Genomic DNA, 27,617 nt, shown 5'->3' with positions numbered 1-27,617 from the left:
TCCCAAAGGAGTTCAGAAGCTTATACATCATCCTAGTAAAACAAGTTATGGGGGATGAGAGGAGGAATTGTGTTGAGAAGATTACTAGGTAGAATGAGTGGATCAGGAAACAGAGATTAATCTGTACATAAGCTTGTGAAAGGGTCTGTTCAGGTGTACATTCTTGGCCTTACAGGGTGTGAAAGAAAAAAACAATTGTTCTCCTTGTTGGGTCTGGATCTTAGGCAGATAAAGGAACTTCAGAAAATTTCTTTCTTATTTGGGAAAGTCTAGGGGAGGGTGGAGGGTGAGAATGTCAGACAGACCTTGAGGTATTGGTTTTTGAGTCCCAATGGTAGTATTCATTTTTGTTTTAATTTTCATTCCCTTCATTATTAATGATATTGAATACCTTTTCATATGCTTATAGGCTACTTGCATTTTTTTTTTTTTTTTTTTGAGATAGGGTCTTGCTGTTGCCCAGGTTGGAGTACAGTGGCACAATCATGGGGCTCACTGCAGCCTTGACTTCTGGGGCTCAAGTGATCCTCCCACCTCAGCCTTCAGGGTAGCTGAGACTACAGGTGCACGTCACCATATCCAGATAATTTTTTTCATATTTTGTAGAGATAGGGTCTCACAATGTTGCCTGGTCTGGTCTCAAGGGATCCTCTTGCCTCAGCTTCCCAAAGTGCTGTATTGCAGGCATGAGCCACCATACCCAGCCCTTTCATATCATCTTTTGAGAAATGCCTTTTCAAATCTCTGACTAATTTTTATTGGGGTGCTTATTATTTTCTTATTGATTTGTAGGAGTTCTTTACATGTTGTCTGGTTATATGTGTTGTTCATAACCCACTCCCACTCTTCACTATTTTAGAAGTGGCTTTAAATATTAAATTCTTGATTGCACAACTGCACTCCAGCCTGGGTGACAGAGTGAGACTGTCTCTCTCTCTCTCTCTCTCTCTCACACACACACACACACACACACACACACACCACGCAAGAAAGAAAGAAAAGAAAAAAAAAAAAAGGCCAGGCACAGTGGCTCACGCCTGTAATCCCAGCACTTTGGGAGGTTGAGGCCAGCAGATCACCTGAGGTTGGGAGTTTGAGACCAGCCTGGCCAACATGGCGAAACCCCGTTTCTACTAAAAATACAAAAATTAGCCGGGCATGTTAGAGGGCACCTGTAATCCCAGCTACCCAGGAGGCTGAGGCAGAAGAATCACTGGAACCTGGGAGGCAGAGGCTGCAGTGAGCCGAGATCATGCCACTGCACTCCAGCCTGGGTAACAGAGCAAGACTCTTGTCTCAAAAATCAAAAAACAAACAAAAAAAAGATTAAATTCATAGCAAGATCTCCTCTTTGCTGGAAAAAAAAAAAAAAAGTTGGGTGTGGTAGCGTGTGCCTGTAGTCTCAGCTACTCGGGAGGTTGAGGTGGGAGGATTATTTGAGCCTGGGAGATGAAGGCTGCAGTGTTATTATCTTGCTACTGTACTGCAGCCTGGGCAACTGGGGAAAATCCTGTCTCAAAATAAATATGTAAATATGAACTTTTTTTTTTGTTTTTTTCCTGAGACCAGGTCTCATTCTGTTGCCCAGGCTGGAATACAGTGGCACAATCATGGCTCACTGCAACTTCGACCTCCTGGGCTCAATCAATCAGCCCACCTCAGCCTCCTGAGTAGCTGGGACTACAGGTGCACACCACCATGCCTGGCTAATATTTGCATTTTTTGTAGACAGAGTTTTGTCATGTTGTCCAGGCTGGTCTCCAACTCCTGGGCTCAAGCAATCCTTCTGCCTTGGCCTCCTAAAGTGCTGGGATTACAGTCGTGAGCCACCATGCCTGGCCTGGAACTGTTAAAATCTTATTGGTGAATTTAACTTATCAATATAAAATGTCCCTCTCGGCCGGGCACAGTGGCTCACAGGCCCGGCACTTTGGGAGGCAGAGGTGGGCGGATCACGAGGTCAAGAGATCAATACCACCCTGGACAACATGGTAAAACCCCATCTCTACTAAAAATACAAAAATTAGCTGGGCGTGGTGGCACGCGCCTGTAGTCTTAGCTACGTGGGAGGCTAAGGCACGAGAATCACTTGAACCTGGGAGGCAGAGATTGCAGTGAGCTGAGATCGCGCCATTGCACTCTAGCCTGGCGACAGAGCAAGACTCCGTCTCAAAAAAAAAGAAAACAAAACTCCCTCTTTATCTCTAGGAGTATTTCTTGCTGTTAGTGCTCATATTATACATTTTTACCAGCTTTTTCCTTTGTTTTCTTGATTCCTTATTTTTAAGGTAGCATATTGTGGTAGATTTTATTTTCCAAAGGTGGCCTCAACAGTATGTCCCCATCCCACATGCTCTTCTAGAAACTACGTCTTCATCAAAAGATAGAGTTAAACGCCCTACTCCTTGAGTCTGGGTAGGTAGGTGCCTGCTTCCATGAATAGCCTATAGTGGAGCTGACACCGTGTAACTTCTCAGGCTCAGTTAGAAAAGGCCATGCAGTTTCTGCCTGATTCTCTTCAGACACTCTTGGAACCCAGCCACAATGCTGTGAGGAAACCCAAGCTGTCCATATTGAAGACCAGGTGGAGCAGAATTGAGGCCTTGGCCCACAGCCCTGGGCGATCTACCATATGACAACTAGCACCAACTTGTCAGCCATATGCCTGAGATATCTTGAAAGTGGCTTCTCATTCAGGTGAGGTATGGCAAAAGAAAACAGAAAAAAAAAAAAAAAAAAAAAAAAAGAAAGTGGATTCTCAGCTCCCAGACAAGCTCCCTGGGTGACACTGCATGGGGCAGGTATAAGCCATTGCTGCCAAATACTACCAAAATTGAAGACTTGTAAGCAGAAATAAATAATCTGTAAGCATAAATGATTGTTTTCAGCCACTATGTTTCGAGGTGGGTTGTTATTCAGCAGTGGATAGCCAGAAGTGGAATAGAAACTTATAGATGGATTGTCTGTATTATTTCTGGATTCTCTGGAATTAGTTCTCTAATCTAATTAGGTTTAAAGGTATTGATTACCTTGCTTCCACTAGTAAAGGGGGCACATGTTAATTGAGCCACTGAATTAGGAGTTGAAACTGCACTTAGCCATATTTAGCTTTCTGAAACAGTAAATCAAAGAAGGAAATTATTGTAGTAGCTGGGGTGACTAATCCTATCAAGAAGAAACTGGACAGTCTGGACAACATAGTGAGACCCTGTCTTTACAAAAAAAAGAAAATCAGCCACATGAGGTGGTGCACACCTGTAGTCCCAGATGTTTGGGAGGCTGAGGCAGGAAGATCACTTGGGCCCAGGAGGTCAAGGCTGTAGTGAGCCATGATTTGTGCCACTTAACTCCAGCCTGGGTGACAGACTGAGACCCTGTCTCAAAAAAGGAGAAGAAATCAGATCACTATTACACAATTAGGTAAGCAGTATGTCTGGAATGCACGAGGTCCCCTGGGGCATCTCATAGTACTCCCTTGCCCAGTGATTAAAGTCAAACTATAACTATCTCCTACAGACAGGACTGCTAACAGCCCAGACCCTTCAAAAATGAAGATGTGGGTCACCTCACCAGATAGGAATCATGAAAGCCTGGGTGCCTGCTGAAGGCAAAGGAAACATGGCATAGATAGTGGAAGAAGGAAGTACAGTAAGTCCTAACTTAAGGTTGTCAACAGGTTCTTGGAAACTACTCCTTTCAGTGAAATGATGTATGAAGAAAACAATTTTACCAGAGGCTGATATAAACAAGAGTTAAGTCCCTTAACCAGACCATATTTATGGTCATGAAAACATCAACAAAGTTCTAAACAAAGACCAAAGAACATCTAATACTAAACATTGAAAAAAAATGTGGGCTATACATACATTTAAGAAATATTAATAATAATAAGTAAGATAATTATTTACCCAAATATTCTAGCTTAGGGTCATGGGTAGCTGAAGCCCATCGCAGTAGCTCAGAGCTCTAGGGGGGAAACGCCTAGACAGGTGGCCATTCTATGATAGGGCACGCTTACATGACACCTATATTCACTCAGACTGGGAAAATGTAGCTGCAACAATTCTCCTCCTGTACACAGCTTTGGGATGTGGAAGGAAACTGGAGTACCTGGAGAAAACCCACATAAACATGGGGAGAACAAGAAAACTCCACATCGACAGTGGCACCAGCTGGAAAGAGAATTTTTCTCATTAATGTTATAACTAAACATTATTGAAGGACCTGTTGTAATAAACAGCTTTGACCATGTGAGTAAGGGGCAGAAATGAGGGTTGGAATAGTTATTTCTTCTTTTGAATATGTTTTTGTATATTAAACATCTTTTTTCTCTCCCTCCCCACTCCTCTACCGTCGAATATACTTTGTGCCAATGGAAATTAACCTTATAGGATTTACATTACAGGATATCATTATAGTGTGATTCAGCTAGGAGTGACTTTATATCCTCCTGTCCTGCAAGGGTTGCTTAAGTTTATGAAGGAAACTGATCATCTTAGCTGGAAACATGACTTCGTTATTGTCAGTTAAGAATGTTTACAGAAAAAGTGTGTATAGATGCCAAGATGTAGACTGTGGTGGCTTTGTACTGTGTGAAATTAGCTAAACTGTAACTGTATTTACCAGAATTTCTTTCCTAGTACAGTTCTTCATCAGTGCTGAAGACAAGAAGACTTTGTATGCAATTTGGAAGGCAGAAGTGAAGCAGTAGCCAGTGCAGCGTAACAGGCGCTATTGCAACTTGCACAGGTTGTCATTGATCTGATAGTGGTGTGAGGAGGCAATAGGCCTGAGGATCTTTCCTTCAGTTTTTATAATTCATGGGTCAAGAGTTTGTGCAATGCCATGGCAACTGCTGATGTCAGTGAGAAATAGACGTGTGTTCTAGTTTGTCCTCAGGAATTCCAGTTGTCCTTTTAGATTTCCCTTTGCCCATGTTCTTGTTCATATCCAGTACTCCTTCCATACTACTGGTTAGGCTGACCCATAGCGGCTTCAGCTCTGCACCAGATGCTGACAATAACACAGCATAGGCTTCTCCACCAGTTACTATTATGGTGTCAATCTAATCCTACAATAAACCCCTCATTCTTTGTTTTTCATAGTGGTTGTGCTTCTCCGATTGAACCCTAATACAGTTTTCTTATTCTATTACTCCAATCTGAAAGTCTTTACCTTTTAATTGAAGCTTGATTGTTTACATTTAGTGTATTCAGACTTAAATCTAATTGTTTTCTATTTGTTCCACCTGTTCTGTTTTCTGTCCTCTCTTATTTTCGATTAAGTACTTCATTGTTCCATTCCCTTCTATTAGGTTGTTATTTATTATTTTACTTTGCTATTATATTAGTAGCCCTGGAAATTATAGCATGTATCTCTGATTTACTTTAGTCTAAGATAAATAACCATTTTTATTACTTCTTTAAAATACAAAGACTTTGTGGTCCTTCATTTATACCTGATGGTTTATATGTTGATGTTTTTGTGTGCTTTAATTCTACATCTATTTAAAACTCCACAAGACACTGTTGTCTTATAGCCAATATTAATTTAGTTTTACCCACATATTTCACTCAATTACTCTCAATTCCTTCCATCTGGAATAGTGTACATCTGCTAGTGACAAATTATCTTGCTTTCTCTGAAAGTCTTTATTTCATCTTCCATTTTATTTTTATTTATTTTTATTTTCTTGGGAGGATGGAGTCTCGCTCTGTTGCCCAGGCTGGAGTGCAGTGGTGTGATCTTGGCTCACTGCAACCTCTGTCCCCCTGGGTTCAAGTGATTTTCCCACCTCAGCCTCCTGGTAGCTGGGATTACAGGTGTGTGCTACCATGTCCGGCTAATTTTTTTGTGTGTGTTTTTAATAGAGACGGAGTTTCACCACGTTGTTCAGGCTGGTCTTGAACTCCTCGCCTCAAATGATTCACATGCCTTAGCCTCCCAAAGTGCTGGGATTACAGGCGTGAGCCACTGTGCCTGGCCTTCCACTTTATTTTTATTATTAATCACTTTATTTTAGAGACAGGGTCTTGCTCTGTTGCCCCCACTAAAGTGCAATGGCATAATCGTAGTTCACTATAGCCTCGAACTCCTGAGCTCAAGTGATCTTCCTGCTTCAGCCTCTCCTGTAGCTGGGACTATAAGTGAACATCACCACGCCCAGCTAATTTTTCTTTTTTTTAGACAGAGCGTCCCTCTGTTGCCCAGGCTGGAATGCAGTGGTGCGATCTCAGTTCACTGCAACCTCCGCCTCCTGAATTCAAGTGATTCGCCTGCCTCAGCTTACGGAGTAGCTGGGACTACAGGTGCGTGCCACCATGCCCAGATAATTTTTTGTAGTTTCAGTTGAGATGGTGGGCTCGCTGTGTTGGCCAGGCTGGTCTTGAACTCCCGACCTCAGGTGATCCACCCACCTTGGCCTCCCAAAGTGCTAGGATTATAGGCGTGAGCCACCATGCCCAGCCTATTTTTTCACTTTTTTGTAAAGATGGGGTCACACTTTGCTGTCCAGGCTGATCTGAAATTCCTGGCTTCAAGTGATCGTCCCACCTCAGCCTCCCAAAGTGCTGGGATGATAGGCGTGAGCTACCACTCCTGGCCTCATCTTCCAATTTAAAGGATATTTTCATTAGACATTGAATGCTAGACTGGCAGTTATTTTCTGTAAGTGTACTGAAGATACTAATGATGTATATTTTTCTTTCTTTTTACCATTCTTAGACTTGTCAAGAGTGTTATCTATTTTTACTGTTATTTAAAAATAACGAAAGCTTGGTTTAAGATTTTTAATGTTTTCCATTTTATTAATTTCAGCCTTTCCTTTATGACACATTCCCTTTTCCTCCTTGCTCGTTTCATTTTGTCCTTGTGTTAAAGTCTGTTATTATTAATTCTTTTTTAATAATAAAAATAGTAGCCGGGTGCGGTGGCTCACGCCTGTAATCCCAGCACTTCGGGAGGCTGAGACAGGTGGATCACGAGGTCAGGAGATCGAGACCATCCTGGCTAACATGGTGAAACCCCGTCTCTACTAAAAATACAAAAAGTTAGCTGGGTTTGGTGGCGGGCGCCTGTAGTCTCAGCTACTTGGGAGGCTGAGGCAGGAGAATGACGTGAACCCGGGAGGCAGAGCTTGCAGTGAGCAGGGGTCACACCACTGCACTCCTGCCTGGGCAACAGAGCAAGACTCCATCTCAAGAAAAATAAAATAAAATAAAAAAAAATAAAAATAAAAATAGTTAAGACTGTAGTCTGGCTATTTAAGTGCCTGTAGTCCCAGCTACTTGGGAGGCTGAGGCAGGAAGATCCTTTAAGCCTAGGAGTTTGAGGCCAGCATGGACAACACAGTAAGACCTTGTCTCTTAAATAAATAGAAATATAAATAAAAAACAAGGCCGGTTGTGATGGCACACACTCGTAATCCCAGCTTTTGGGAGGCTGAGGGGGGAGGATTGCTTGAGCTCAGGAGTTGAAGACCTGCCTGGGCAACACAGTGAGACTCTGTCTGTTCAAAAAATAAAAAATTTGCCAGGACTGGTGGCACATGCCTGTAGTCCCAGCTACTTGGAAGGCTGAGGTGGGAGGATCACTTGAGCCTGAGAGGTTAAGGCTGCAGTGAGCCATGATCATGCGACTGCAGTCCAGCCTAGATGACAGACCATGACTGTGTCTCGAAATAAAATAAAATAAAAAACCTTGTGAATAAATTTTAGTACTTATATTATTGCTTTATAATAGGTCATGTGAAAGGGTTAACAGACTGTAAAATACAAAGTTTTTTTTTTTTCAGGAGCTTCATTTTATTAATAGTATATCTTATTAAGATTCTTGCTTTTTACAGAAAAGTTGTAAAGATTAAGAAAAAAAATTCTGGCTGGGCGCAGTGGCTCATGCCTGTAATCCCAGCACTTTGGGAGGCCGAGGCGGGTGGATCACCTGAGGTCAGGAGTTCGAGACCAGCCTGGCCAACATGGAGAAACCCCGTCTCTACTAAAAATACAAAATTAGCCGGGGGTGGTGGCGCATGCTTGTAGTCCCAGCTACTCAGGAGGCTGAGGCAGGAGAATGGCATGAACCCAGGAGGTGGAGCTTGCAGTGAGCCGAGATCGCACCACTGCACTCTAGCCTGGGCGACAGAGTGAGACTCCATCTCAAAAAAAAAAAAAAAAAAATTCTTGCTTTAATACATATATTTTTCAGCAAGTCTCCTGATTTAAAGTTTTTCATCCAAGTATAAATTAGAAAATCTAAACTGAAATAAACAGTCTTTGAAATAGTAAAATCAATTATTAATACAGAATTATCCGATTTAAGATTATAATGGGCATATTTCACATACAAATATTAGTTTCTGGAGCAGGGGGTGCTTAACCAACAGAAGTGGTAATAGTGAGCTTTGCTAAGTTAAAGGTACTTCTATACGGCTGGTGGTAGTTGTATGGGATGATACCAATGATATACTTGATTGTCAGGGCTATTTCCAAGATACAATTAATTTCAAAATCATATTTGCCTTTAATGTATTTCACAAGAATATGATAAATATGAGCATCTTGAAATCCTTTGAAAACTTGTATAGAAAGGTAACAAATTGCTTTTACTGCCATAAACACTAAAAAACCTATGTAGTATATATCAGTACGTAAGTATGATGATAATGATGAAAGACTGTCTTCTATAAAGGGTCACAGATACATTAAAAAATCTTTTTTTTTTTTTTTTGAGACGGAGTCTTGCTCTGTCACCCAGGCTGGAGTGCAGTAGCACCATCTTGGCTCATTGCAACCTCTGCCCCCCAGGTTCAAGTGATTCTCCTGCCTCAGCCTCCCGAGTAGCTGGGATTATAGGCACTTGCACCACCACGTCTGGCTAACTTTTGTATTTTTAGTAGAGATGGGGTTTCACCATGTTGGCCTGGCTGGTCTGGAACCCTGGCCTCAAGTGGTTCGCCTGCCTTGGACTCCCAAAGTGCTAGGATTACAGGCGTGGGTCACTGCGCCTGGCCAAAAAATCTTTCATGTATCAGTTATTTATCACTGCCACATATAGGAAGGTTTTTGCTTCTAGTGCACCCAAAATTTGTCAACAAGATTAAATTAAGCAGTTGCTAGTAACTTTGTATAAAATTATAGAGTAGAGCTTAGTGCATAAGGAACATACTTTACAAATATGTAAGAAATGTATTTATACATATGCAGCAAATTTCTAGGACTCAAAAACAGTCAACTCTCATTTATCCACATGCAGTTTCCACTCTATCTTAAGGGATAATTTTTATATATTTTTTGAGACAGGGTCACCTTTTTTTCACCAGGTGACACCAGGGTTGCTGTCACCTAGGCTGTCACTGCAGCCTCGACCTCCTGGCCCAAGCAATCCTCCCACCTAAGCCTCCCAAGTAGCTGCGACCACAGGAGAATGCCACCATGCCCAGCTAATTTTTTTTGTAGAGACAGTGTTTCCCTATGTTGCCTAGGCTGGTCTCAGAACTTCTGAGCCAAGTAATTCTCCTGCCTTGGCCTCCTAAACTGTTAGGATTATAAGTGTGAGCCACATGCTTGTCCTTAAGGGAGAATTTTTAAGACTCAGGCTGCTATCACTAACATAATAATTAACCATCCAGAAAATGTGAAGTTTTCCTCCCAATCTTTATTATTATTATTATTTTTGAGATGGAGTCTCGCTCTGTTGCCCAGGCTGGAGTGCAATAGCACAATCTCGGCTCACTGTAACCCCCGCCTCTCAGGTTCAAGCAATTCTCCTGCCTCAGCCTCCCGAGAAGCTGGGATTACAGGTGCCTGCCACCATGCCTAGCTAATTTTCTGTATTTTTGGTAGAGACGGGGTTTCACCATGTTGGTCATGCTGGTCTCAAACTCCTTACCTCAAGTGATCCACCCACTTCTGCCTCCCAAAGTGCTAGGATTACAGGTGTGAGCCAATGCGCTTGGCCTCAATTATTAGTATTTAATAGAAATTAACATTACCCTTCAGCAATGTAGTCTCTGTTGCTGGGGAACTGCTGCTGGAGGTCAAATATACATTTTATGAATAATTTATGGATTATTTGCAGTTTTGGATATAATCTTCATTAACATGAAAATAACTTAGAGTTGACTACACATTTATTTTTAGTAAAGGAATACTCAACAATGAACCCTGCTTAAAAAGACAGCTTGCTTAAAAAGTAGGAATAAGTAGTTGTCTCCTAAAAAAGTGTGGAGATAGGAAATGTGTGGCAAATAAGTTTATTTTTTATTAACTGAGAGGGTCTCACTGCTGTGCAGGTTGGCATGAAATGGCGTCTTCAAAGCTCACTGCATCCTGGAACTCCTGAGCCCAAATGATCCTCTGCTTCAGCCTTCCCAGTAGCCAGGACTATAGGCAAGTGCCTCTAAACCTGGTTAATTTTTAAGTTGTTTTGTAGAGACAGGGTCTTGCTAGTTTTCCCAAGAGGGTCTTGAACTCCCGGCCTCAAGTGATCCTCTTGCCTTGGCTTCCTTCCAAAGCAGTGAGGTTAGAGGTGAGAGCCACTGTGCCCTGCCATGTTGACTTTCAAAAACCCTGTCATAACTTTCAATTGTCCTCAAGAAAAAGTTCAATTCTTTTTTTTTTGAGATGGAGCCTTGCTCTGTCGCCCAGGCTGGAGTGCAGTAGTGCAATCTCACTGCAACCTCTGCCTCCCGGGTTCAAGCAATTCTTCTGTCTCAGCCTCCCGAGTAGGTGAGATACAGGCGCCTGCCACCACACCCAGCTAATTTTTGTATTTTTAGCAGACGGGGTTTCACCATGTTGGCCAGGCTGGTCTTGAACTCCTGACCTCGTGATCTGCTTGCCTCAGCCTCCAAAGTGCTAGGATTACAGGCGTGAGCCACTGTGCCTGGCCAAAAGTTCAATTCTTTAACATGGCCCTACAAGGACTTTTGTGGACTCTGCTCCATTTTCCACTACCACTATATTCTAACAATAAAAGCTGTTTGCCTAGAATGCTCTTTGACTATACACTGACTACCACTAGCAGTAATACTATTTTTTTTCGAGATGGAGTCTCGCTCTGTCACCCAGGCTGGCGTGCAATGGCGAGATCTCGGCTCACTACAACCTCTGCTTCCCCGGTTCAAGTGATTCTTATGTCTCAGCCTCCTCAGTAGCTGGGATCACAGGCGCCCGCCACCACGCCCAGCTAATTTTTTTTGTATTTTTAGTAGAGACGGTGTTTCACCAGGTTGGCCAGACTGGTCTCGAACTCCTGATCTTAGGTGATCCACCCGCCTTGGCCTCCCAAAGTGCCGGGATTACAGGTGTGAGCCACTGCGCCTGGCCAATACTATTAGTAATAGTTACAACCTACCGAATTCTTATTAGGCATGGGACAGTTTATATACATTATTAGTTTATACTTTATGAAGTAGGTACTATTCTTATTCCAGGTGTACAGACAAGGCACAGAGAAATGAAGCAATTAACTGAGAGGAACACAGCTATTAAAGTGTAGGCACTTTAATCTGTTTCAATCCAAATCTGTCTGAATTCAATGATGTTCCCAAACTTGGAACATGAAAGTATCAACTTTCTCCAAGAAGTGTAACGTTTAATATCCTCTAATAGCAAATGTGATAAGGTTAGCACTTAAGACATTGGTTTACAACGGACCTGTGTACTTGATGCCTCCCCAACCGGAAGATAAGCCATCTGAACTCACGTTAAGGCGGCATGTTCACTTTTGCTTCCCCAGCTCCACAGTTACGTGTACCACAGTTCCTGGTACACGTAATGCGTGTTAATAAAGATTTGTTGAATAATCAAATAAGCGACACTGCTTTTAAACAGAAAGCCATAATATAATGTTATTACCTTCGAATTTGGCTACAGAACATCACCAAGCTTACCAGTTCGTGATCTAGACTCCACTTTTCCCCATTTTTTCAGTGTGCTACTTTTGCTTATATCCATTCTTCTGTGACTTTGTTTGCCACAATTCCTTAAGTACTTCCACCCCTCCTTTTCATAACAGTGATCTGCCGTTTGTGAACCTCTTCTACAGAGAAAAACTAGAATGTTACTTTTCCCTTCATAGCAATTCTTTAAAATTTCGGAAAGCCTTTAAAAGGGTATTAGCGCAAACATCAGAGATAGCTGAGGTTAAAACTATCTTTTCAGAGATCGCTGAGGTTAAAACTATCTTTTAAAAATGAATTTCACCGTCTCAAAAAAAAATGAATTTCAAATCAAGGCTAGGCTGATTGGAGAAAAGCAACCTAGTATATTTATAAAGGTCTTCCAGTGCTGTCTAAGCTGGAAGTGTTGTCCCAGGTGGCATCCTATTTTTCATAATTTACCGAAGGCCCTTGGTAATATAAATACAGAGAATAACAGGTGCTGCACTGAGCAGGGGGTCTGTCTACATCAACCTTTTTGGCTCCATTTTTTGACAAAGGGCCAAGTGGTTAGCGTAATCGGTCCAGTAGTTCTCATTACCTTCGAGGGGAAGGGGAAAGAGGAGAGGGGCGACAAAAGGAAACGGGGAGAGGAAGTGTGGCAAACAGAAGATACTCTTCAGGTAGAGCCAGGGCTCGGGCCGCGTCCCCAGGTGGCCCCTCCAAACGACCATTTACATTGTCAATTTTCTCTTTTCAATGAAAAAAAAAAAGACGTCTGGCTTTTTAAGTAAGAGAATATACAACTAAGGAAGGTATCAGGTCTCGTGAGAACTTCGGCGCCAGATCCGCGTCCGGAACGCCACCGAGAGCCGCCGGTCCAACTGCCGATAGCTCGCGGATGCCCCCGGGGGCCCGACGCCGGCCAGGCTTCCCCTAGCGCTCCCGCTACCCATAAGCCCTCGCGTCTCGGCGCGCACGCGCAGCGGCGACGGCCGTCTCAGGAAGAGGAAAATGGAATAAACAACTCGGAGGAACCAGAGCGCGAGAGAGCGAGTGGAGGCAGAATTTAAAAATAAACCGGCCCCTCCGCCCTCCCCACCCGCTTGCTGCTGCCGCTCCCTCTTCCCTTGCCCGCGCCCTCGAAGTCCCCGTCTGGGCCCGCGCGCCCACCCCGTCGTCCCGCGCGGCCCCTTTAAGAAAAGAGAACGAGAGAGTGAGTGAGAGAATCCCAACTCTCCCCCTACCCTCCCTCCTTCTACCCCCTCCTCCCTCCCCTCTCCCCTCCCCCCTCTCCCCGGGCGGCTCCGGCTCCCGCAGCGGGACAGACCCACCCGCCCAGGCTTTTATCCGGCACCGGCAGCGTCTTCCTTTCCTCCCCCGTCTATGGTGGCGGCAGCGGCGGCTCCTCGGGCGGCGGTGGAAGACGAGGCTGCGGCGTTGCCATGAACAGTGGCGGCGGCCTCCCGCCCCCCACGGCCGCCGCCTCCCCTTCCTCCTCCTCGCTGGCGGCGGCGGTGGCGGTGGTGGCCCCGCCGGGGGTCGGGGGTGTCCCCGGCGGGGCGGCAGTAGGAGTGAAGCTGAAGTACTGCCGCTACTACGCTAAGGATAAGACTTGCTTCTACGGGGAGGAGTGTCAGTTCCTGCATGAGGACCCTGCCGCCGGGGCTGCCCCGGGCCTCGGCCTCCATAGCAACAGCGTCCCCCTGGCTCTGGCTGGTGCACCCGTGGCCGGCTTTCCGCCCGGAGCCGTCGCGGGCGGGGGAGCTGGGCCGCCCCCTGGGCCCAAGAAGCCGGACCTGGGGGACCCGGGGACAGGAGCCGCAGCCGGCGGAGGAGGCAGCAGCGGGGGACTCGATGGACCGCGGCTGGCAAGTGAGTGTGGTTCGGGCGGGGCGGGCCGCGGCGGCGGAGGGCAGGCCTGGGGCCGGATGAGGCCCTGCTGCCGACGGGAGCTGAGCACGGCCCGCGGGCTCCCCCCTTCACCTCCCAAGGCGGTCTGAGAGGCCTAGGCCGGGCCTGAGCCCTCCTTCCTTCTTCCTGCTTCCCCTCCCCACTGCCTTCGGCAAGTCGGAGAGCGCGGGGAGGTTGGGTTCCCGGGAACGTGGGTGGGAGGACTGGGGTGATGTGAGTGGGGGCGGGGAGGAAGGGGGATGGGCTGTGGCGTGCGGAGTGTGAGAAAGGGGGTGTCGTTTCCGGGGGGTGTGGAAAGGGGCCGGGTTTGCAGGCACATGTGTTTTGCGTGCCCTTGTGGAGTGGCGTCTGCAGTGTTGAGGTTCCGTAGTGGGGAGGTGTGTGTGTTTGTGTGTGTGTGTGTGTGTAGGGGGCGGGAGGTGAGGGGCGGGCTTAAGGCTTCGTGGAGTAGGTTGAAAGAACGGAAAAAGTTTGTAGAAGACTTGCGGGAGAAAGGTTTTGCAGGCAGGAAATGCTTTCTAAGGATTAGGAGGGAGCGGACTGTCGCGTTCAAAGTGTGCTCAGGTTTAATCGAGAGTTTAGGGACTTCACAAAGACGCATTTCATCTGAGTTTCCCTGAAAGCTAGAATAAGTTTGCTGGTGTCAGCTGGGATCCTGTCTTCTATGGCTTGTATCAAGCAAACTCTTAGCATTGTGTCTTGAAAGCATGTCATGTGCAGCCTGCGTTTCTGTGCAACTGAGCATTTGGGTGGGGACATTTTAAGGCTGTTTATATTTTTCATGTGTTGTTGTTGGTTTTTTTTTTTTTTTTTTTTTTTGGAGAGAGTCTCGCCCTGTCGTTCAGGCTGGAGTGCAGTTGCGCGATCTCAGCTCACTGCAACCTCTGCCCCCCGAGTTCAAGCGATTCTGTTGCCTCTGCCTACGGAGTAGCTGGGACTACACGCGCGCGCCACCACGCCCAGATGATTTTTTATAGTTTTAGTTGAGATAGTAGTCTCGCTGTGTTGGCCAGGCTGGTCTCAAACTGCTGGCCTCAAGTGATCTGCCTTCCTCAGCCTCTCAGAGTGTGTTGTTATCTATTGACTTGAAGCTTGTTTATTGTTAGTGGAGTTCACAATTGAATGTGAGCGTAATCTATTAGAGAATGTTGCCTTTACGAATAGAGCCGGTGCCAGATGTTCCTGTTTTGTTTCTTAGTATATTGAGCGTTTCTAAACCAAATAGGAGTGCTACTTTCCTGGGAATTCTGGAGAACTTCTAGATCTTAAAATATTCTGATAGGCAGTTCAATTTGTACATGAGAACATTTTGTCTTTTTCTTAAACACTGTTAGTGAACCCGATAGAAAGTTTTAGCATTTAATTGGTCTATGAGGATTATTTAATATCTTCCCCGGGGTTTTGCTTTCTTGCTTTTTCTTTTGAGACGGGATCTTCCTATGTTGCCCAAGCTGGTCTGGAACTCCTGGACTCAAGCGATCTTCCTGCCTGGGCATCTCAAAGTGCTGGGATTACAGGAGTGAGGCACCATGCTGGGCCAAGTGCTGTTCTGTTCTTTTCTTTTCTCCTTTCTCTCTTCTTTCTCTTTCTTTTATAGAAGTGTTTCATTTGTTGTGATGGGCTTGACTTTAATGAGGATATATTTGCTGAGGCTGATAATGCTAAGAAAATTAATTTGTAAATTCAGATGTTTTGTAAAACAAATGGTTACTTGCGGGTGGAATTTTATCACTTTCGAGCATCAACCTTGCATTTTCAGGTTAAACTTCTGCTGGATGTGTGAGTCGTGACGCAGTGGTAACGTTTGATTAGTAACCAATGACACTGAACGATAGTTTTCTTACTGACAGAAAGAGCCACTTTTTTTTTTTTTTTTTTGAGATGGAGGCTCGCTTGTCGCCCAGGCTGAAGTGCAGTGGTGCGATCGCGGCTCACAGCAACCTCCACCTCCCAGGTTCAAGCAATTCTCTTGCCTCAGCCACCCAAGTAGCTGGGATTACAGGCATGCACCACCACGACCGGCTTATTTTTGTATTTTTGGTAGAGACGGGGTTTCGCCATGTTGGCCAGGTGGATCTCGAACTCCTGACCTCGGGTGATCCTCCTGCCTCGGCCTCCCAAAGTGCTGGGATTACAGGTGTGAGCCACTGTGCTGGCCAGAAAGAGGCACTTTTTAAAATGCTGGTGTTAGACTTCATAGGTGATCTTTCTAGGATTTTCTTTTTAAAAAACTTTTAAAGTTTTATTTATCTATTAATCTTATTCCTGACAGACAGCTGTGACGATCATTCTAGGATTTTCTTCTTTTTTTTTTTTTTTTGAGACGGAGTTTCGCTCTTGTTTACGAGGCTGGAGTGCAATCTAGTGATCTCGGCTCACCGCAACCTCTGCTTCCCGGGTTCAAGAGATTCTCCTGCCTCAGCCTCCCTAGTAGCTGGGGTTACAGGCATGCACCACTATGCCCAGCTAATACTGTAGTTTTAGTAGAGACGGGGTTTCTCCATGTTGGTCAGGCTGGTCTCAAACTCCTGACCTCAGGTGATCCGCCTACCTCCGCCTCCTAAAGTGCTGGGATTACTGGCGGGAGCCACCGCACCTGGCGAGGATTTTCTGATTAACACACAATAGGTAGTAGGGTGGAGACTTGAAAGAGGACAGGATGTAAGCAGATGAAGATGGGAGGGGAAGGTAAGTACCCTTAGGTGGAGGAAAAAATATTAGCAGTGGCTCAAAGGTGGGACACCTTAGGAAAATGATTGAGATATAGGGACTTGAGAGGATAGGCAGTTAATGCTGAAAAGATATTTTAAAATTAATACTTTGTCACTTGTTAGTAAAAGTTGTCTGATTAAATAGTTGATTTATGTACTTGGATTCTGTGGTGTTTGCTTTAGCTTGACTGGCTGAAGCCTAAGGCTCCTCTTTTCTGTGGTAGGCTTCTTGGTATCTCTCAGTAATTCCTTACGGATGGAGATTTCTTCATAAGGAATCACAACCTAGGTATTACTGAGAGATACCAAGGAGTAGGAAATAATGTTGCTCAGGAATCAGGAAAAAAGGTTGTGTTGGTAATTGTATGGCTTCTTTGAGTTTTTACACGTATTGTTCATTTTTTAGACTACTTTCTACGTTTTACTGTATTCTTAGTGTGTTTTGAGACAGTATTGATCTGTTTGTTTATTTTATTTTAAAGAGATGATGTCTTGCTGTGTTGTCCAGGCTGGTTTCAAACTCCTGGGCTCTAGCAATCTCCTGCCTTGACTTCTCAAAGTAGTGGGATTATAGGTGTGAGCTACCACATCTGGCCTTCATTTGTTAATTATGTGTGTGAGGCAGTTAAAATAGATGGCACTTTTTTTTGTTTGTTTTTGAGACAGGGACCACAGGCACTGGCTACCAAGCCCCTCTAATTATTTTGTATTTTTGGTAGAGACGAGGTTTCCCTATGTTGCCCAGGCTGGTCCGAAACTTCTGGGCTCAAAGTGATCTGCCTACCCTGTGAACCACCATATATACCATAATTTAGTGTTTTTAATTTCCATGTTTGTGGGTTTTGATTGAATTATTTGACAACAAAAGAAACAAAAGATTTAATATACAAGTACAAATTTCTGGTTTCCCTTTAAGGACATCTCTTACCTGTGTGGGATTCTCTCCATTTTGACTCGTTCCCTAACTGGATGACTTTTATATCTAGGCATTTGAGGTTTTGACCCTAACTTTAGCACTTCACATTTGCAGAATTGTTTTTGTTTTGTTGGTGTTTCAGATAGTGTTAAAACCTTGGAGGTGGGTGCAGGAGAAAACTTTATCCTTATTTTGCAATCATTGGAAAACTGAAGCACAAAGGCTTTTTCTTAATACACTTAGTTGCAATGATATTTCAACCTTATAAGGAAACCACAATTTGGTTTTTCTTTTTTTTTTTTTTTTGAGAAGGGGATTGGGGGTTCTTGCTATGTTGTCTAGGTTGGACTCCTAACTCCTGGGCTCAAGTGATCCTAGCACCTCAGCCTCCTGAGTAGCTGGGACTACAGGTATGCCGTACCATGCCTAGCTTACTTAACATTTCGTATTTCTGTTAGTCTTGGGATTTTTCTAAGGCTTAAGAGTGATTTGATTTGTATTCAACTGCATTATGGATTCATGACATTTAATGATATAATTCTAATATTTTCAACTGGCTAGATTTTCAAAATGGCTTTAATCTTCAAAGTGTACAATTTTTAGCAGGTAAAATATTTATTATGCCAATATTTGTATTTTATGCACATTATTTGAAACCCAGTAGTTTTAATTTACCAAAATACACTTTTCAGTTCTCCTAATGTAGTTACTAGTGAATAAGACATGTTTCAGATAGAATCCTGGCTCTTTGACTAGCTTTGTGACTGAACGAATTTTTAACCTTTAAGCCTCAGTTTTTCTTATCTGGCAAATGGAGATGTTATGAAAATTGCATGGCATTGCCTGCACATATTGAGGTTTCAGTCTTAGTTGTTGCTATTATTAAATATTAATAATCTATAGTTAACCTCTATATTTCCTTCTCCAAATTTTTGAGGGCATACATTGAAGACCAGTAAAATAGCTACAGATTATTGAATTGTGATTGTCTGTCCAAATGGAGGAGAGCAGTGCCATGGATAACATGAAGTTCAGATGTTAACTTTGGAGTATGTAACGTGTAGTGTGTGGCAAAGCTGTTTTTGTTTAAGCCAAGACTAGCCTTTTCATCCCACAAACCTATACTAAGTGACAGAAAAGTGAGTACTGGCGATTTGCTGTTAGGATAGCTGGCCTAAGTTTAAACATTTTTATTAGAATAATATACTAAGTATATCACAAAGACTTTATAATACTATTCATTTCACTCATTTAATATTCTGCTTCCAAGGTGGTAAACCCTGATTTAGGTGATAGGAACAACAACAGCAACAGAAAAACATAATTCAGTCCTAATGGCGTTTACATTCTAGTGGGGCTATAAACATCTATAAGGTAATACTTGGTTTTGATAAGTTTTTTTTTTTTTTTTTGAGATGGAGTCTCGCTCTGTCGCCCAGGCTGGAGTGCAGTGGCGCGATCTCGGCTCACTGCAAGCTCCGCCTCCTGGGTTCACGCCATTCTCCTGCCTCAGCCTCCTGAGTAGCTGGGACTACAGGCGCCCGCCACCACTCCTGGCTAATTTTTTTGTATTTTTAGTAGAGACGGGGTTTCACCGTGTTAGCCAGGATGGTCTCGATCTCCTGACCTTGTGATCCACCCGCCTCGGCCTCCCAAAGTGCTGGGATTACAGGCGTGAGCCACTCGGCCCGGCTGGTTTTGGTAAGTTTTATGAGGACAACTCGAGGGATAACATAACTCCAGGTAAGATTCAGTTAACAATAAAACACTTTTTCCTATAAAAGTGCATTTGATGAGATCGGGCTTGTTCAGAGTGGTATGATCGTAGACTGAAAGTGCATTTGAAATGACCCTTTAAGAAAGAAGATAAATGATTATCAAAAGCAAACCAAAACATCATCCTTTTTTTTTTTTTTTTTTTCCTCAGAGCCTCATTCTGTAGCCCAGGCTGAAGTGCACTGGCGCGATCTTGGCTCGCTGCAACCTCTGCTGCCCAGGTTCAAGCGGTTCTCCTGCCTCAGCCTCCCAAGTAGCTGGGATTACAGGAGCCTGCCACCGCGACTGGCTAATTTTTGTATTTTTAGTAGAGATGGGGTTTCACAATCTTCGCCAGGCTGGTCTTGAACTCCTGACCTCGTGATCCACCTGCCTCGGTCTCCCAAAGCGCTGGGACTACAGGCATGAGCCACCGCGCCCGGCCCAGTATCATCCTTTTATATGCCATTTTAAGGAATTTTTTTTCCCCAATTTTAAATGAACTTTTTATTTTGACATAATCGTAGAATCACCTGAAATTGTAAGATACAATACGGATATCTCATGTACTCTTCTTTTATAACAGATAGTAACATCTTTTATAGCTGTAGTACAGTATCATGGCCAGTATTGATTGCTGTAGTCTACTTGTTCACATTTCCACAGTCTTATTTGCACTTGCGTGTGTGTGTGTGTGTGTGTGTACATACTACAGATGGTGCCTAACTTAATGGTTTGGCTTTCAGTTTTTTGACTTTTGTTTGACAATTTTTTGAGACAGAGTCTCGCTCTATCACCCAGGCTGGAGTGCAGTGGTGTGATCTCTGCTCACTGCAACCTCCGCCTCCTGGGTTCAAGCGATTCTCATGTCACAGACTTGCGAGTAGCTGGACTTACAGGCGCACACCACCATGCCTGGCTAATTTCTTTGTCTTTTTAGTAGAGATAGGGTTTCACCACGTTGGCCAGGCGGGTCTCAAACTTCTGACCTCAAGCAATCCGCTCACCTTGACCTCCCAAAGTGCTAGGATTATAGGCGTGACCCACTGAGCCTGGCCTAATTTGTTTTTAACTTTTAATTTTTTTTAAAGGAGACAGAGGCTGGCCTTGAACTTCTGGCCTCAAGCAATACTCCTGCCTTGGTCTCTGAAGTAACTGGGATGACAGGTGGGAGCCACCGTGCCAAGCTAATTTTTTTTTTTTTTTTTTTTTTGAGACAGTTTCCCTCTGTCACCCAGGCTGGAGTGCAGTGGCGCAGTTTTGGCACACTGCAGCCTCCACCTCCCAGGTTCGAGTGATTCTCAATTCTCATGTCTTGGCCTCCTGAGTAGCTGGGATTACAGGCTTGTGCCACCACGCCCAGCTAATTTTTATATTTTTAGAAGAGATGAGGGTTTCACCATGTTGGCCAGGCAGGTCTCGAACCCCTAACTTCAAGTGATCCACCTGCCTCAGCCTCCCAAAGCACTGGGATTGCAGGTGTGAGTCACCGTGCCTGGCCCTGAGTTTTTACATGATGAAAGGTACACTTTTTTGGTAAAAATTTACATTGGAATAGAAGTGTATAAAGTCGAAATAAATCAGTCTCCTCATCTTATTGCCCAGGGTTAATCATTATTGATAGTCTGTGTGTTTAGATCTTTTCTACACATTGTATGGTATAGACATATATCTAGTATATATATTAAAATATATGAATACCATATATATACCTATATATGCTATATATATTTTTTCCTCTGTCTCTGTCTCTCTCTCTCTCGTATTAGCTTGGGTTGCCAAAAGAAAATATTATAGGCTGGGTAGTTAACTTCCCCCCGCCCCTCCTCCCCCCATAGATCTAGGAACTTGAGTGGCTAAGTGGTTTAAACAACAGAAATGTATTTTCTCAGACTTTCAGAGGTTGGAAGTCCCAGATGAGGAGTTGGGTTCCTGGTGAGGGCTCTCTCCTGGCTATATTATCTAGGTATGTGAGCACCCAAACTTAGATGATATAGCCTACTGCATGCTAGGTAGTATGGTCTATAACCTGTTGCTTCTAGGCCACAAACTTGTACAGCCTGTTACTGTACTGAATACTTTAGGCAGTGGTATACAAAGGTAAGTATTTGTGTATTAAAACATTTAAACAGGCCAGACGTGGTGGCTCACACCTGTAATCCCAATACTTTGGGAGGCCGAGGCAGGTGGATCATGAGGTCAAGAGATAGAGACCATCCTGGCCAACATGGAGAAAGCCTGTCTCTGCTAAAAATACAAAAACTTAGCTGGGCGTGGTGGAGCACGCCTGTAGTCCAGCTACTTGGGAGGCTGAGGCAGAATTGCTTGAACCCGGGAGGCAGAGGTTGCAGGGTTGTAGCGACCTGAGATCGTGCCACTGCACTCCAGCCTGGTGACAAAGCAAGACTCCGTTTCAAAAAAAAAAAAGGAAAAGAAAAAAACAGAAAAGGTACAGTAAAAATATAGTGTTACAGTTTTATGTGATCACCGTCCTACATTTGGTCTGTTATCGACCAAAACATTGTTACCAACAAATCAATATATGTTTGTGTCTCATTTCAGTACTTAGTAATTAGTACTGGACCGAAATTTTAATTTTCTTGCACTTTCTTACAAAATAAAACTAGCTTTTGGCTAGTCATTCGGTCTGTGTGAAAATACATTTCTTTGCAGATGGTCCCCACATTTTGAATTTACAATTCATTTATCAGAATGCAGCCCCATTCATAAGTCAAGGAACGCCTAGACTTATGATTCGACTTCCAGTTTTTGACTTTAGGATGAGTTTATTCAGGCATTAAACGCACTTTTGACATAACAGTACTGACTTAAAATAGTTACATCTCAATAAAACCCTTGTTAAGTAGAAACTGTTGTTAAGTTGAAAATGCGTTTAATTCACCTAACCCATCAAACATCATAGCTTAGCCTAGTCTACCTTAAATATGCTCAGAATACTTACATTAGCTACAGTTGGGCAAAATTACCTGACAGCACAGTATACTTTATCAGTTGTTTACCCTCCTAATTGAGTGGTTCACTGGAAGGTGTAGCCTGCTGCCATTGTGCAACTTTGTGACATAGTATGATACCACGAATCACTAACCTGGGAAAAGATTAAACCTCAAAATTTGAAATATGGTTTCTACTGAACTCATATCATTTTTCACATCATCATAAAGTCAAACCATCATAGTTGGAAATTGTCTAAGTAAGGGTATGCCGATCTCACTAATCCTGGCTGAGTCAGTTGGCATTTGGGTAATAGCCCTCTTCCCTGAAAAAAGCTTTGTCTTTTCTGATATCTCTTTTGGCATTATCTCTCTTGCTTTTTCTGTAAAAAATAAAGATACTGTTCCTATTTTTCTAAAGCTAGTTTGATTTTTTTTTTCTTTTCTTTTTGAGACAAAGTCTTGCTCTGTTTCCCATGCTGGAGTGCAGTGGTGTGATCACAGCCCTTTGCAGTCTCGACCTGCTGGGCTCAAGCGATTCTTCTGCCTCAGCCTCCCAAGTAGCTGAGACTACAGGCATAAGCCAGCATGTCCAGCTCATTTTTAAATTTTTTGTTGAGATGGGGTCTCCCTGTGTTTCCCAGGGTGTTCTCTAACTCCTGGGCTCAAGTGAGCCTCCTGTCTCAGCCTCTGAGAATGTTGGAATTAAAGACCGCCACACCCTGCCTAAAGCTAGTTTTAAATTATAGCATGTGTGTGTGTATATATATATTTTTAGAGATGGGGTCTTGCTCATTTGCCCAGGCTGGAGTACTGTGGTACAATCATAGCTCGCTGCAGCATTGAACTCCTGGGCTCTAGCAAATCTCTCTCCTCAGTCCACTGAGTAGCTGGGACTACAGGCATGTACCACCATGCCTGGTTATATATTTTCAATATTAAAAAAAATACCAGTGTCAGAAAAATAAGAACAATATCTTGTTTTCAGAATTAGAAATGTAATACATGCACAGGTTAAAAATTTAAATAGCTCAAAAGGATACATAGTGAAAAATAGCCTCCTTCCCTCCCTAGTTACCTGATCCCTGTCTCCCAAAGACACTCTTTCTAGCTTATTTGGGGTAGCCACTGACAAATATTCTTTGCCTATATTGTTATTCATATGTTTATATTTCTCTACGTCTAACACATTAACACACATATATACACATATGCATGAGTGCACACATGGAAGCCTAATGTACTTTGAATTTTCTTAGCTAATGGCTTATCTTGTAGTTTGTTCCACATTCACACATAGAAATCTACTTTATTCTTTCTCGTGACTGTGTAAATACTCCATTATATGTTTATATTATTTTATTGTTTATAATGGATATTTCAGTTGTTTATAGTCTTGCTATTACAAATGTTGGCACAAAGTTATGTTTTAATGTACTAAGTATATTTATTTACATATGCATTTACACAAATATGTGATATATACTTAATGAGCATATAGAGTCTTCAGTAATCTGGTTCACCCTTGATACATTAAAAAAAAACACTGTGTGGGGTGTGGTGACTCATACCTGTAATCCTAGTACTTTGGAAGGCCAAGACGGGAAGACTGCTTGAGCTCAGAAGTTCGAGCCCAGCCTGGGCAATGTAGTGAGACTCTGTTTCTACTAAAAATAAAAAAAATTAGCTGGGCTTGGTGGTGCACCTGTAGTCCCAGCTACTCAGGAGGCTGATGTGAGAGGATTGCTTGAACCCAGGAGACCCAGGAGGTAGAGGATGCAGTGAGCCGTGATCACGTCACTGCCCTCCAGCAAGACCCTGTCTCCAAAAAAAAAGAAAAAAGAAACCCACTGTATTTATATACCATTGGTTGAAAATAAGATACTTGAAATATTCATTCATATCTGCCCCAGTAAAATTTTTCTCCCCAATGGCTCACATATCTAGAAATAGTTATATAAATCACATCTTTGGTAACTTAATAAGTTGATATTTGTAAGTAGCCTAGTAGTCGCTGGAAAGTTTCATTTGTGTATGTAATAAAATTATATTGTTATTGATTATTTACTAGTCGATCTACATTCATGCTTTGTTTGTTTTGCTTTGTTTTTAGAGGTCTTGCTCTGTCACCCAGGCTATAGTGCAGTGGCACACTCGTGGCTCACTGCATACACCCTTGAACTCCTGGGCTCAAGTTACCCTCTTGCCTCAGCCTCCTTAGTAGTTAGGTCTACAGGGACAGGCAACCACACCTGATTAATTTTTTAAATTTTTTATAGAGACAGGGTCTTGCTATGTTGCCCAGGATGGTCTTGAACTCCTGGCCTCAAGTGAATCTCTCACCTTAGTCGGCCAAAGTGTTGTGCTGGGATTACAGGCATAAGCCACCATGCCAAGCCTACATTCTTTATATAGATATCTTACGCTGCTTTTAGAGATATCAAATACAGCAATTATATAGTTAGAAAAAGCTGGAAAAGACTTTATATATCTTTATTTTAACTTTCTTATTTTGCTCCTCTATTTCTAAGTTTACTCTGCTGTAATACTGATATTCCTGAATTTGATGGTATACTTGATTGAGAGATGAGATCATGGTGAAGAAGGACAAAATGGAATGAGGCCTTTTAAATTCCATAAGTCAGTTTTTATGGTTCATAGATGCTGTGGCAATATGTCAGCTATCTCTGAGGAAGAGCCTTCTTGATACATGATGGGACAGGGAATCTTCTGCCTACTCCCAAAACTTTGGAAAATTAGTAAGGCAGCATTTAAAGAAAATTTTTAGTGAGGTCCTCAGATATGATATATATTATAAAAAGATTTAATGTGGGCCAGGCGCTGTGGCTCACGCCTGTAATCCCAGCACTTTGGGAGGCCGAGGCAGGCAGATCATGAGGTCAGGAGATCGAGACCATCCTGGCTAACACGGTGAAACCCCGTCTCTACTAAAAATACAAAAAATCAGCTGAGCGTGGTGGCGGGTGCCTGTAGTCCCAGCTACTCGGGAGGCTGAGGCAGGAGAATGGCATGAACCCGGGAGGCGGAACTTGCAGTGAGCCGAGACCATGCCACTGCACTCCAGCCTCGGCGGCAGAGCGAGACTCCGTCTCCAAAAAAAAAAAAAAAGATTTAATGTATATATAGGTAATATATTTGAAAAACTTAGATTATGACAAGCATTCAGCTTAGTGTAATTTGGGCTAATAATAAATGGAGATTAATTCATTTAATTGGTTAATAAATATTTATTGAGTGTTTACTCTGTTAGGTACTGCTCTAGGTTCTTAGGATATCTTAGTGAACCAAATAGATTAAAGAAAAATCCCTTCCTTTGTAGACCTTACATCTTAATAGGTAAGGCAGACAGTATTTATAAATATAACCCCAGTAATTGTATATAGTATGTTAAAAGATGACAAGTCCTACTAAAAACAAAAGGGTAATAGAGTAAGAGGCAATGGGAGTGTAGGAATAGGGTTGTTATAGAATGAAATAGGGATATCAAGGTAAACCTCACTGGGGTTGAAATTTGAGTGTAGACTGGAGAATGATAGCCAAGCCAGTCATCAGGAGAAAGAGTTATCTCAGGCAGAGGGATAGAAGGCTAATAGGTTGGTGTGGAGTGAGGAACAGGGAAGAATTAGGATTTTTGCTTTCATTTTGTGTCAAAAGGAGTGATAGAATCTAGGTTTTAAAAGAGTTCTGTGGGCCGGATGTGGTGGCTCATGCCTGTAATCCCAGCACTTTGGGAGTCCGAGGTGGGCAGATCACGAGGTCAGGAGATAGAGACCATCCTGGCTAACACGGTGAAACCCCATCTCTACTAAAAATACAAAAAATTAGCCGGGCATGGTGGTGGGCACCTGTAGTCCCAGCTACTCGGGAGGCTGAGGCAGGAGAATCGCGTGAACCTGGGAGTCAGAGCTTGCAGTGAGCTGGGATTGCGCCACTGCACTCCAGCCTGGGCGACAGAGCCAGCCTCCGTCTCAAAAAAAAAAAAAAAAAAAAATGTTTTGTGGCAAGAGGGCAGGAGAGAATTTAGGAGATTATTTGCAATAATCCAAGAGATGATGGTGGTTTAGGCAGGTTACAGCATTGAAAGTGGCAAAAACTAGTCAGATTTCAGACATATTTTCCAGGTAGAGCCAATATAATTTCACATTGAATGTAGGGCATTGGAGAGAGGAGTCAAGGGTTGGTTTCAAGAGTGTGGAAGATTATGGATGGACTTGATGCCAGCTGAGATGAGGAGGGCTGCAGACAGAGCAAATATGGGAGAGCAGATCAGGAGTTTGGTTTTGAACATGTTACTTTGAGAGATATATTAGCCATTCAAGTGGAGATTTTGAGGAGGTAGGTAGATAGGAGCCTGGATTTCTCAAGAGAGATTAGGACTGGAGATGATAAACTTCAAGTCTTCAGTGTATACATGGCATTTAAAATCACGGAACTGTATGAGTTCACCAAGGAATATGGCTTCTATAAGAACTTGGGAAACGCAAATCTATTGATAAATCAGTAGGCTATTTTCTTTTTCTCAGGAGAAAGAAAGAATAGGTAAGTAACATTTGGGTTCTACATATGTGCCAGTCATGCCATATATATATTTGCATACACTATCCCATCACATTTAATAACTATTTCATATGATAGATACTGTTTTCATTTGACAGGTTAAAACTAGCATTTTAAAAAAGGCTAGTTTTAATAAGCAAACAATTACAAAACGTCTCTCTATCCCCTGCTATATGACCTTAAGAAATTGAAGTCAGAGGCTGGGCCCTGTGGCTCATGCCTGTAATCCCAGTACTTTGGGAGGGTGAGGGGGGTGGATTGCCTTAGGTCAGGAGTTTGAGACCAGCCTGGCCAACCTGGTGAAACTCTGTCTCTACTAAAAACACAAAAATTACCTGGGCATGGTGGTGGGCGCCTGTAATCCCAGCTACTCAAGAGGCTGAGGAAAGAGAATCGCTTAAACCCAGGAGGCGGAGGCTGGAGTGAGCTGAGATGGTGCTATTGCACTCCAGCTTGGGCAACAAGAGTGAAACTCCGTCAAAAAAAAAAACCGAAAAACAAAAAAAACTGTATATCTTATTGCAGTTGAGTCCTTTTGTGAGACGAATGTTCAATCTTTGCTAGATTATTCTAATTAGCTACCCTTGTATGGTTAGGTTAGCATGGAGCTAAAGATAAATGTCCCGTTTGAGGCCGGGCGCGGTGGCTCACGCTTGTAATCCCAGCACTTTGGGAGGCCGAGGCGGGCGGATCACGAGGTCAGGGGATCGAGACCATGGTGAAACCCCGTCTCTACTAAAAATACAAAAAATTAGCCGGGCGCGGTGGCGGGCGCCTGTAGTCCCAGCTACTCGGAGAGGCTGAGGCAGGAGAATGGCGTGAACCCGGGAGGCGGAGCTTGCAGTGAGCCGAGATTGCGCCACTGCACTCCAGCCTGGGTGACAGAGCAAGACTCCGTCTCAAAAAAAAAAAAA

At 43.4% G+C, this 27,617-nt stretch overlaps 1 protein-coding gene across 4 annotated transcripts in view; it reads left to right on the top strand.

Annotated features, from left to right (window-relative positions):
* Positions 1–12,988: 12,988 nt before the first annotated feature.
* The window catches only part of PAN3 (poly(A) specific ribonuclease subunit PAN3), a 164,330-nt gene continuing 149,701 nt past the window's right edge, over positions 12,989–27,617 (top strand). For all 4 annotated transcript variants that reach the window (XM_032150570.2, XM_032150572.2, XM_032150571.2 and 1 more), the window contains exon 1: positions 12,989–13,753. In XM_032150570.2, coding sequence (XP_032006461.1) covers positions 13,324–13,753 — 430 coding nt within the window. In that variant the 5' untranslated portion in view covers positions 12,989–13,323. The remainder of the gene's footprint in view (positions 13,754–27,617) is intronic.

Source organism: Hylobates moloch, unplaced genomic scaffold (genome assembly GCF_009828535.3).
Source record: "Hylobates moloch isolate HMO894 unplaced genomic scaffold, HMol_V3 SCAFFOLD_4, whole genome shotgun sequence".
NCBI classification, from domain to species: Eukaryota; Metazoa; Chordata; class Mammalia; order Primates; family Hylobatidae; genus Hylobates; species Hylobates moloch.
This window is presented reverse-complemented; position numbering and strand designations above follow the sequence as displayed.